Source organism: Pelodiscus sinensis, chromosome 20, assembly GCF_052426305.1.
Source record: "Pelodiscus sinensis isolate ZL-2025 chromosome 20, ASM5242630v1, whole genome shotgun sequence".
NCBI lineage: Eukaryota > Metazoa > Chordata > Testudines > Trionychidae > Pelodiscus > Pelodiscus sinensis.
In genome coordinates, this window is record NC_143071.1 from 30,276,040 (window position 1) to 30,288,245 (window position 12,206).

The 12,206-nt window shown below is 47.9% G+C and overlaps 1 protein-coding gene across 13 annotated transcripts in view; it reads right to left on the reverse strand.

The window, feature by feature from the left end:
- MAP2K4 (mitogen-activated protein kinase kinase 4) overlaps positions 1 to 12,206 on the reverse strand; it is a 145,613-nt gene that overhangs the window by 41,075 nt on the left and 92,332 nt on the right. For all 13 annotated transcript variants that reach the window (XM_075903427.2, XM_075903426.2, XM_075903425.2 and 10 more), the window contains 3 exons: positions 11,627 to 11,746; positions 8,239 to 8,358; positions 5,098 to 5,149 (listed from right to left, as the gene is read on the reverse strand). In XM_075903427.2, coding sequence (XP_075759542.1) covers positions 5,098 to 5,149; positions 8,239 to 8,358; positions 11,627 to 11,746 — 292 coding nt within the window. The remainder of the gene's footprint in view (positions 1 to 5,097; positions 5,150 to 8,238; positions 8,359 to 11,626; positions 11,747 to 12,206) is intronic.

Genomic DNA, 12,206 nt, shown 5'->3' on the forward strand with positions numbered 1-12,206 from the left:
GGGGGGCAGTTCGTGTAATGACTTTACCCTCGGAAGCCATAGCCGCAAACTCCTGGTGGTCCTCCATCGGGAGTCAGTCTCTAAATTTTTCGACCGCCTGCCAAGTGTTAAAAGTATACCTGCTCAGCATTGCCTGCTGGTTAGCGATACGGAGCTGCAGAGCACCCGTAGCATAGACCTTACGGCCCAACAAATCCAGCTTCTTAGGCTCCCTTGCCTTTGGAGAAGGCCCGGGCTGGGGAAGCCTTTCTTTTTGGGCCGCGGCCTGTACGACCAATGATCCCGGGATGGGCTGGAAGTAAAGGAATTCGTGACCCGACTGCGGGACGAAATAACGCCTCTCTACCCCTTTTAGGGTAGGGGTCAGGGTTGCTGGCGTTTGCCACAGGGCATTAGTAATCTTTGAAACGGTTTTATTGAGCGGTAGAGCGAAACGCGTAGGGGTGTCCCCAGTGAGGATGTCTACCATTGGATCGGTATCCTCAATTATGGGCTCAACCGGAACAGCCAGGTTGGAAGCCATGAGCCGCAGGAGGTCCTGATGTGCTCTGGCATCCATTGATGGTAGCCCAGGCACTGGATCCGCCAGTGCCTCATCGGGGGAGGACGACGACAACTCCTGAATCAACACGGGAGCGGTCGTGACCAACTGCAGGGCCGGTTGGACGGTCTGAGCCTCCGGAGGGCCTGTCTCCGGTACCGGTGGTTGCGGTGCCACAGGATCTTGTTGCGGCACTCTAAGGGGGGAGGGAGGCGCCCTAGACAGGGACGCAGACGGGCGGGAACGGTGCCCTGAAGCCTCCGACCCCATAGATGGTGATGGCTGGCCCTGCCACTGGTGATAGGCCCAGGGAGTCCAAAAAGGCCATTGTGAATGAGGGGGCCACATCTGCTGGTTGTGGTCCCTCCGGTGTCTGGATCTGGACTTGTGGGTCGAGGATGCTCCCGAAGACCCTGACCGAACCGACACCGCGTCTGAGTCCGAAGAGTAATCGGACTCCGGCCAAGGCGGAGCCGATGAGGAGTGTGGTGCAAACTTGGCCATCGACTCAGGTTTGCCCGCATGGGCGCGGCGAGGATGTGCCATCTGCGGCACTGGGGGACCCATGCGTGGTGCGGCGAACTCTGCCGAGTGCGAAGCAGTCAACTGTGGCACCGAGGTGCCCAGGCCCAGTGCGGCGAACTCTGCCGAGTGTGAAGCAGTCAACTGTGGCACCGGGGTGCCCAGGCCCGGTGCTGGTTGCGTCATCAGTAGTTGTGGCACCGGGGTACCCAAGCCTGGTGCCATTTGCAACGTTTGCGGCACCGGGGTACCCAGCCCCGGTGTCGACTGTGTTGCGTGAAGTTGCGGCACCGGGGTGCCTAGGCCCGGTGCCGGCTGCATCGCCAGTAGCTGCGGCACCGAGGTGCTCAGGCTCAGTGTCGGTTGTGATGCCTGGAGTTGTGGCACCGGGGTGCCTAGGCCTGGTGCTGAGTGCGACGTATGAAGCTGTGGTACTGGGGTGCCCATGCCCAGTGCCGATTGCGTCGACTGGAGCTGCGGCACCGGGGTACTCAGGCCCGGTGCCGATTGTGTGGCCAGCAGCTGTGGCACCGAGGTGCTCAGGCTCGATGCTGACTGAGTCGTGCCCGACTGAAACGGTACCGGGGTGCCTAGGCCCGGTGCCGGGGTAGACCACTGGGTTGATGCCGGTGCCGATGACGGCACGGAGACGGACGCCGACTCCTGTGAGGCCACATGGCTATGGGGGTAGGGCACCGGTACGGCCAAGCGGGGCCCTGGCAAAGTGGAGAGCAGCGATCTGCCATGGCTGGAAGCTCCCTGAGACTGATGGCTCGGCGCCGCAAAGGGTGCCGTAGTAGCAGTGGGAGCCGACCCCACCGGGGGTGGTCCCGACGCATAAGCCACCATAGCATGCCGACCCGGGCCATGCATGGGCGACGGCGGTGCCCTCTAAGCCTCCAACGGGGGTGACCTCGACCCGTCCGAGTTGACCAACGACGGCGGGGAGGTCGTAAGACTGATTAGGTCCTGCGCTGCTTCAAAGGTGTCCGGCGTAGATGGACGATGAGAGGGCAGGCGACCAGGGCTCACCAGGCCCCCTTGGTGCCGACGGTGCACCGGGGGGGAAACACGCACCGGTGAACTGCCGGTGCGGTGTCCATCGGACGTTGGCTTTTTAGACGGAGACCTGCCCCAGGACTTCTTCACCCTCTTAGATGGCGGAGAGTGAGACCGATGCCGGGATCTCGACGTCGATGCCCGGTGCCGGTGTGCAGCCTCGCGCATGGAGGCCGGTGCGCTGTGCACCGCAGGCTGGTCCGGCGGTACCGGTTGAAGCGCCGTCTCCATCAGGGGAAGCTTCAAGCGGGAAACTCTTTCTTTCCTCGTACGGGGCTTGAAAGACTTGCAGATTTTGCAGGCAATTGCCAGATGGGCCTCACCCAGACACTTAAGGCAGCTGTCGTGTGGGTCGCCCTGGGCATAAACTTCCCGCAGTCAGCGCACGCCTTGAAGCCTTGCAGCCCTGGCATTCCTTACCCCCAAGGGGGGAAGGAGCAAAAACAAAAAAACCTAACTATCTAACTACACAAACTATTTACAATGTGAGAAACGGGAACCATTAACTATCTAATCCTAACAGACAGAGAGAGAGAGACGCTCCAACGACCGACACGGCGGTAAGAAGGAACTGAGGTGGGGCAGCGCCAGCAGGGGTATTTATGCCCCGCCATGGCGGCGCCACTCCAGGGGGCGCCCCACCGGCGCTACGGGTACCGCTAGGGAAAACGCTCCGGAAGACGTGGTGCACGCGGCGCACACACCTACTTCGAATGGACATGAGCAACCACTCGAAGAAGAACAGACATACACAGTTAGATCAAAGGACAGCTAGCCCAGTATCCTGTCTTCCAATGGTGGCCAATGCCAGATGCCCCAGAGGGAGGGAACACAACAGGTAATCCTCACATAATTTACACTGTTACTCATTTACAGACATACAGAGGCCAGGGACACTATTCCTACCCATCCTGGCTAATAGATTCATGGAGGTTAGGTCCATCAGTGGCTATCTAGCTCTTTTTGGAACCCTGTTAAAGTCCTAGACTTTACCACATCCTCTGGCAAGGAGTTCCACAGGTTGACTGTGCACTGAGTGAAGCAAAACTTCCTTTTGTTTGTTTTATACCTGCTACCTCTTAATTTCATTTGGTGACCCCTAGTTCTTATATTGTGGGAATAAGTAAATAACTTTTCCTTATTCACTTTCTCAATACCTGTCATGATTGTATAGAACTCTATCATATCCCCCCTTACCCCTCTCTCTTCTAAGCTAAAAAGTCCCAAATCTCTGTTCATATAGGACCCGTTTCAACCCCCCAATCATTTTTGTTGCCCTTTTCTGAACCTTTTCCAATGCCAATATATCTTTTTTGAGATGAAGAGACCACATCTGTACACAGTATTCAAGATGTGGGAGTACCATGGTTTTATATAGAGATATTAAGATATTCCTGATCTTATTTTCTATCCCTTTTTTAATGATTCCTAACATTCAATGGGCTTTTTTGCCTGCCGCTGCACACTAAGTGGATGTTTTCAGAGAACTATCCACAATGACTCCAAGATCTCTCGAGTGATTATAGCTAAATTTGTCTCCATCATTTTGCATGGGTAGTTGGGATATTTTTAATCAGTGTCCCGAAAGAAAATACAAAATCATGGCTGATCAAATCTGTAGATGATGCAAAGGTTGGGGGAGTGGTAAATAAAGGTGGTCACAGATACAGAGTGATCTGGACAGCTTCATAGGATGGGCACAAGCAAACAATATGAGTTTTAACGTGCCCAAGTGTAAAGCTGTGGATCTAGGACCAGAGAACATAGGCCATGCCAACAGGTTTGTTTGTAGGAATAGTGGCTTAGACGTTCTCAGGATTCTGTATTCTGTACAATGCTTATTATGCCCAGAGTCCTGGCCATGTTCCAATGTAGTTAATAATAAGTATGTTAAATGTTGCGTAACTGACTAATCGAATAGTTGATGCAAAATGCATCGACTATTTGATTAGTCGACAGGACGCCTCTGCCTTTGAAGGTCTAGAGCTGTTTCTACGCTTCAAAGATGAAAGCGCCGTGTGGAGCACAGGGTCAGCTGGGGACTCGCTGACTCCAGGCTCTGTGAGGCACTGCCGCTTTGAAACTGCGGCTGTGTTTCAAAGACAAAAGCACTGCATGGAGCCCAATCCCCAGCTGATTGTGAGCTCCACATGGCAGTGTCACTTTGAAACACAGTGGGCTGCACGGAGTCCCCAGCTGATCCCGGGCTCCACACAGCGCTGCTGCGAGGAATCTGACACCAGGCTCCCAGGTGTTTGAAAGTGGCAGCACCGCACGGAACCTATAGTCAGCTGGGGAGTACCCAGCTGACCATGAACTCTATGTGGTTCTGCTGCTTTGAAATGCCGAGACGAGCATTTGCTTACAGATAGTCGACTAGTTCTTCACATTCCCAGTTAACAAAATCCTGCTTTTGTAAAGATCTGCCTTTCAACATTTTCAGCTGGACACAGCAGTCTTCATACCTGGCCCTACGCTGCTGTGCAGTTGTATGGAGTCCCAACAGTTGCAGTGTTCTACCTCAACAGTGGTTTCACTTTAGTGGTCCAGCATATGGCTAACTTTTCTAGACTCTGCATTTAAAATGCACCTGCAAACAATGCACATCCACCTAGAAACAGGAAGCAGCACAACAATTTTGCAACTGCAATTAAAAGGCCGAGTTTAGAAGATTAGTATAATATAATTTGTAAAACACTTTGAGATGCAAGGTGCTCTGTACAGACGTATGTTCTCACTACCTGCATTTACACACTTCACATATTAAGGGAAAATGGAAAAATGACTGAAACCATCAAAAACAAAATACTATGAATGTAAAGTATTTATATAGTCATGAAACTAATTTTAATGATCCACAAGTATAATTTTACTGTAAATAGGGACTAACCATGAAATTCAGCTAAATTAATTCTTGTACTTAAGAGGAAAAATAATTGAACATTTCTTTGCAAAAATTAAACCTACAAACTTACCTCTATGAATGATTTTCAAGTTTTCTTTTAAGTGGTTTAGTGCTTTCACAGTCTAGGAAAAAAGAGATTTTGTGGATGAAGAGCGAGTTACTGTAGTCACATTCCTGTGCTTATTAAACTCTCTGAGCAACATGAACCAGAACAATAGTAAGGAAACCTGAGTGTCTGAAAGGAAACAATATAAGACTTCTATACTGGTCATCAGCCTATTTTGACAGATTTCCGCACCCCTTTTTGGTGTATGTCCACTCTCCTACCTCCTTTCTGGACATGCAGACTTTTGGAATAGTGGTCATTTTGAATTTTTATGGGAGCATTACGACTGCTTGTATCTGAGCTTTTTCACATTTACAACTATTTTAAAGATGTTAAGAAAAACGGGGTTTTTTTTACACATTATATAAAGTTTAGTAAACAGAAGTATAAAGTGTGAAGGCAAATATGTTAGCAGATCTTTTGCATATTTGTATGCATTTTTTAAATTAAGGTATTAAATATTAGACATGGAACATGAATTTACCAAAAAAAATAATTGTATGGGCTTGTTTAGAAGCATAGTATAAAAAGAACTATTTTAAATATTACATATTAGTAACAGAGAATGTGGTTTTAGAGAAAACAAAGTGTGGTAGGTTTTAAGATGGCACAAAGGAAGAGGCTGTAGAACAGCTGAGAAAAGCAGAAGCGTTTCAGCTTGTTACAAAAACAAAAAGAAAATAAACTCACAGAATCCGCAAAAAAGTTTTAAAAAAACAGGAAAGGAAGAAAGCCTGAGTCACTGACCAAGAGGCAGAGCGAGAAGAAAAGCTCTTATCCTGGCAGCTGCCAGCAGTCAGCCAGTAATTCCACAACAATCGGCCTTGGGCAAGCCACGGCTTTTGGCTGAGTCAATCAGAAGCTATTCTTAGACAAATCCTAGAAGTACATTTTCCAGAAACAATCATAATGTCCCAGGAGGGGTGACTTTTGTCAGCTGGTCTCCTTAGGCATTGACGTCTTTGCAACTCACTGATGCTTTGAAAAGACTAGTGGAGGACTGTGTTCTGCAGGAAGAAAGCAGGATACCATGGCTAAGAGCTAACATGGGGTGCTTAGACAACCTGTCCCCAGACCCCTCTGTCAACCTATCAGTTATGCTCTTACAGAGAGAACAACCCACCACTCAGACCATTGTTAGAAATATCTTCCTCATCTTAGGCTGTGGGGCTAGTGAGGGACGAGAGCCAAAGGGGGCAGTTCAGTGTGTCCACAGAAAACCAATCTAAACCAAATCAAAACTAAGCACACCCAACAGATGTAACCTCAAGCTGTAATTCTAGGCTAGAGGAGGTATGGTGAACTTTGTATGTGCCGCTCTCCCTTGCTAGAGAGGAAGACTCCGAGAGTAGTGGAATAAGCACTTTACTTATAAACCTCTGGTGTTACTGGTGTCACTTTGATCACATCCCTTTTCTGAACTCCAATCCCCTTCCTTTGCATCTACACAAGACTTTTCCTAAGTGTGGATCCCATGGACAGGTTAGCAGTCTGACTGCCAAGCGATTTCTCTCAGTATGGCTAACGAAGAACCTACTCCAATATTTCCAAAGGAGAGGTCAGTAGAGCCCTGCAAATCTGCAAGTAACCATGGACCAGGTTTGTGGGTGGTGGATCGGATGGAGATACAAAATTTGTATCAGTGCAGGTCTCTAGGGTCAGACTGCTTTGGTATTTCATGCATGCAGCTCCTGTTACCTAGGGTCTTAATGAGCAGCATCCAAGCCCCTAACGGTATGATGATACATATACATAGGGTTCTCCTTCAGCCACTATCCCACTGCTCTGCAAGTCCAGTACCAGGACTTGTGTGTGCGGAGCAGGACTTGGGAAGGGCTGTTTTTGTTTATGACACTGTCCAATGCCTCTACTGTGGAAGGCTGTTTGAAAAACCCACTAGTGTAACTGGCTGAGGTTCGCTGACCTCTTGATTCCATTCAAATGAAGCCTCCATAGTTCTGGAACCAAAGGAAGGTTCAGAAATTGCCAGCTCCTCCATGCAGCCAGCATGCCCCACTGTGCCCATAAACCAAGTGATGGGCATTAATCCTCAGAAAGTACCTCCTCTAGCTTATAATTAGCATAAAGAGTAACACTTTGGTGAAATGGAGTCTCTGTTGTCCACTCAGTTGGGCCATCCCTCTAAAGGCTACTGGCATGCTGGCTCTGGGGACTAGAGGCTCCTGAGCTCTCTTGCCTTAAACATACAGATGTCAAACACCACTCCAAAAGCCCAATTTATTTCTGAGAATTTGCAGAGACAGTCACAGAAGTCAGAAAAGGCTGGAGACCCAGTGTCAGCCCCAATATTGCATGCAACGCACCCCATCGTGCCAAGCACTGGACCTCCCTTTCATTTTGGCAGTACCTGTTCACTCTGATGTTTACAGACATGGAGAATGCAATCAAGAGCAGAACTCCTATGTGCTCTGAAACTGGCTGATCAAAACTCTCCAAGACCAGATTTTTCCCACGTCTGAGTGGCCAGTATAAGTGACAGAAACAATCAGAAGAAAACACAAAATGCCTGAAATGTGGACATTTTGTATTTCATTACAGATTCAAAATCCATCACATTTCTTTATGAAAATATAGGGAAAAAAGCACTTCAAAAACGTGTGCTCTTCCATGATTTTTCCGCCAAAGTACCATTTTCATGAATTTCAGATGCACTGGAAAACTTGGGAGCAGCATGAAAAGAAGACAAACCAGAAGAGTTTGGCTCTCCATTGGTCCTGTCTGGAATGGGAGCCTACTGTCAAGCAATGAACCAGCCCAGGCTAGTACCATCGATTAACATGACAATCTAAGGGGAGGGTTACTGGAGGGTCAATTAACCAGCACAAAAAAGGGCCTTTGGATTCAGTATGATTTTCAGGCAAAAGCTTCTGGGTGTCTTTATTCACTGAGGCCTGCCCCTTCAGGGCTGCTGACTGCATCTTGGCTGAGAAATAAAGGTTAACATAGTAATAAAGAAATGATAAAACACAAACCGTAAAGATTCTACAGAACCAGAGGGAACAGAGCTAAAAGGTCAAAAGCATAAACTTTTAAAATGATCTTCAAGAATGTGCAAAAAGGAAGCAAACAAATCTAAATACTTACAGCTAAAGTGATTTTGCCTAAGATTTCTTCTGGAATAACATCATCTAATACACTATATACATATTTGTAAAACTTATCGAACGAGGTAGACATGAGCTCCATACAGATCCAACAATCACCCTAAAAAAGAGAAACAGATATCATGGTAAAATAATACATAATCAATAGAATGGAGAGTCCTTGAGAATCTGATCAGGGCCATGAACTGGCAGCATTTATTGTGCTCCAACAGTCTTGCCCACAAGAGGGCTAAAGTCTTGTAAAGAGTCTTGGGTGCACATTTGAATATGTCCAGTGGAAGTATGGGCATTTCCCTTCAGTTTATGTCAACCTTGCCCTACCAGGAAAAAGAGAAGACCAGAGGGAAGAGGCACCTCTTCTTCCTCTGTGTAAGATCCAAGTCACTGGACATGGAGTTGGCTCCTAGCACCCATAGCTGAGTCACTTTCCCCGATTTGCATCATTTTATTTAAAAGATGTAATGGCTACAAAACAAATTACACACTACACAGGACCCCAGATAAACCTTCAAACTAGGAACTGAAGCAATCCTCCATGAAAGATGAATATCCCTGCCTTGCACACAGTGCCCCTGCCCAGGTACAGTGCTGTCAGTGAAGAGAGGGGGATAGCTTTAACGGCACAATGTAACCTGAACTGTGCTACACAGATGTGGCTGCAACGGCTACCCGAGAAACAGGCTTTGATGAAACAAAGACGATGAGGCTGCAGCATTTTACTAAGCATTGTATTCTTGAACTTAAACCTTTGCAGACCTAAAACCTCAGATGGGTCAAGAGTTCTGACAACTAGACTGGAGTTTTTTCTTCTGGCTGAACCTTGTCCAGAGCAGGGGCAGAGAGAGGGTACTGACAAGACAAACTTTCGGAAGCGCAGTTCATATGGTGGGTTGCACCAAGTGCAGAATGAAAAGGTGGGTGGTTGAGTCTATGCTTGTAAGTGTTGTGCACTCTCATTTCCAACGGGTTCTGCCATGTATATGCTGATCATCAGTTTTCAGACCTTGGGACCATGCCTGGCAGTTCAGAGTTCAGTCTTGATAGTGTGTGGCTATGAATGAAGGCCAGACTTTTGATGTAAGTCAATTACAACCCAACCAATGTGCTCCAAAGAAGTTGTCTCAGCTCAGTGATAAATGTTTCTTGATTAGCCTTCTGAAAAGCTCTTACTTGCTAACACATGGGGAGGTGTGTAAGAGAAGTCTAGAATTTTACTTTAAGTAATTGAAAACTCATTGTTTTTTCTCCAGAAGAAAGAAATCTCCAATGTGTTACAACCCCATCGCTCCCATTTCACAGAGCTGGGGCCATGTTCCCCTAGAGATAAATGCCAGGAGTCCTGGGGGGATTTTGAAGCTACTGAGCTTCAGCAAAACCTTGTGTACAAGAGGAATGGGCAGAAGCGATGAGCCATACAAGGCAGGAGAAGAGTCCTGTGAGAGATCCTGGACTGTGGCCCAGGAGAGAGGAGAAATTGAGAAGTTCCTGCAGCGCTTCGTTGCCAACAGATCTCTTTGGGGAGTTCCCCACTTCAGGAAGATCACTCTGAAACATGTGGGTCGACAGTGTACTTGTGGTAGATGGAGAAGACTCTGCTGCGGTGATCTGAGAACTCATTCTGAGAACCTGGCAGACAGAAAGCCTTGAGCTGGATGGAGTGGGCTATGCAGAATTCCCACAAGCAAAGTACTTCCTGGCAAAGGGGAGAGGAGCGTGCTCCCCCTGTTTATTGATATAAAACATTATTATTGTATGGTCTGTGAGAACTGACACACATTAGCCAGCCACATGAGGTCAGACGTAAGGATGTTAAAGACTATCTGATAGAGGCGGCAAAGGGGGGGAAAAGGGGTACTTCAAAGCGGCAGTGGCCACACAGCTGAGCCAGGAATTAGCTGTGTGGTGCTGCTGCTTTGAAACGTCAAGGCGGCACTCAAAGGGGCAGTGCCGCACAGCTGATCCCCAGCTCAGGGTGTGTGATGCTGCCTCTTTGAATGCTGCCTTGGCATTTCAAATCGGCAGCACAACATGGAGCCCGCAGTCAGTGGGGGACTCTGAGTCCCCCGCTGACCCCAAGCTCTATGACGGCATATCCGCTTTCAAATGCACAAGACCCCCCGCTGGGGACTCTTGTACATTTCAAAGCTAGTACCCGCATGCAACCCGGAATCAGCGGGACTTCCCATTGGCCACGGGCTGCACACAGAGTTCCGCATTCCCAGCGGGGGCTCTTGTACATTTCAAAGCTAGCACCCGCATGCAACCCGGAATCAGCGGGACTTCCCATTGGCCACGGGCTGCACACAGAGTTCCGCATTCCCAGCGGGGGCTCTTGTACATTTCAAAGGAGGAATGTGGAAGTGCCTATTGACTAGTCAATGGAAATTCCATCAACTACTTGACTAGTAAATTAACCAATATTTAACATCCTTAGTCAGAATGCCTTGTAAGCCAGCTAAACTGCCCTGAGCGCTCTGATGCTGATGCATAGCAAGAGCTCTTCCGGAGACCAGAGGTACCGAGGGACTCAAAGCAAGCTCCCCACCCCATTGCTGATGCAGCTGTCACGAGAGACGCTGAGGATTGGGGCCTTAAGAAAGGGAATCCTGAACATACTGCTAATGGGTCTAACCATTAACTGAGGGAAATAATCACCGAGTGGGGGGACTACAATGTGTGTCTAGATGGCGTCAGCTTGGTGCGGAGACTGATGCCAGTCACACCTGAAGAAGTTTGAGCCGAAGTCTCACATGCTAAACCACATGAGATACGATGGCCTAGGAGCTATAAGCAATTTCTTGCCATGGTGATGGGTGATTCCTGAGGCTCTCTACAAGCATCATTATTGCGTGGAACTGTGCTTCTGGGAGAGTCTCGCTGGCCTGTAGTTGAGGATGGTCCTGATGAAGTCTACCCTCTGGACTTGTGTGTTCATCAGCAGACAAATATCAGCCTCACACTGGAGACCCAGTGGCAGGCAAATCAGCTTTCAGCACTAAAATCTGGTATCCGCAAGTGTTAGCTTGGATATAAGGCTGAGCCCGTGGAATGGGCACCACCCACGAGGATTTCTATAGAGAGTTCAAAATAGTAAGAGTCCCTTTGACCTTTCCTTAAGGATGGCTACATCCTACTAAATCAGGGTGTTGTCTGAGGCATACAGCTTGGACAAAGGGGCAGTTGCAGACTCTGCTCGCGGCTTCGGAGGCTGGACCGGGCTTTGCCTGGGAAGGATTTCAACTTGCACCCCAAAAATCCCACAGGAAATTAACTCCTTCCTGTTACAGTACACTGAAGGCTGCTACAAACAGAATTTTAAATTAAAATAAAAACCTCTGGTATAAATGAAACAAACTCAGATTGCCCACCTCTCTGAAGAGTGCTCCATAAAACTGAACAATATAAGGGCAGTCACTACTTCGCATCACTACATCCAAGTCCATTAGAAGCTGCTTCTGTTCCTTTTCATCCACCGTTGACCGAATTCTCTGAAAAAGTAAGGAGTGGCAGAGACTTTAACACTAATATGCTACTTCCACATCAGCAGCTGCCAGTGTAAGAGAAAAACCCAGTCTCGGGGTGGAGCACAGGGTCTCACAGACGTGAAAATGAGGCCATGTTTTTAAATGAGAAAATATTGCAATTAATAAACACCTAGTGCAAGTTAATTCAAATGATGAAATCTCTATTCAAATGTTACTCCAAATCTCAGCATTATCAGGTGGAGCTCATTAGGCAGCAGAAGACAATTGAAGATTTGCTTTATTCTCTTTAAAACCCAGAGCAAAATAATATTCAGGGTTTCATGATCAAAGTCACATAGTGGTGAGTTAGCCACAGTTCCCACTGATGCTGAGACATGTTTTGAAATGTATTCTATTTAAATTCTCTAAAGGAAAGAAATGAAGAGAATCCCCCACAGTGTGCTCACAATGTCTGAGACAAGTT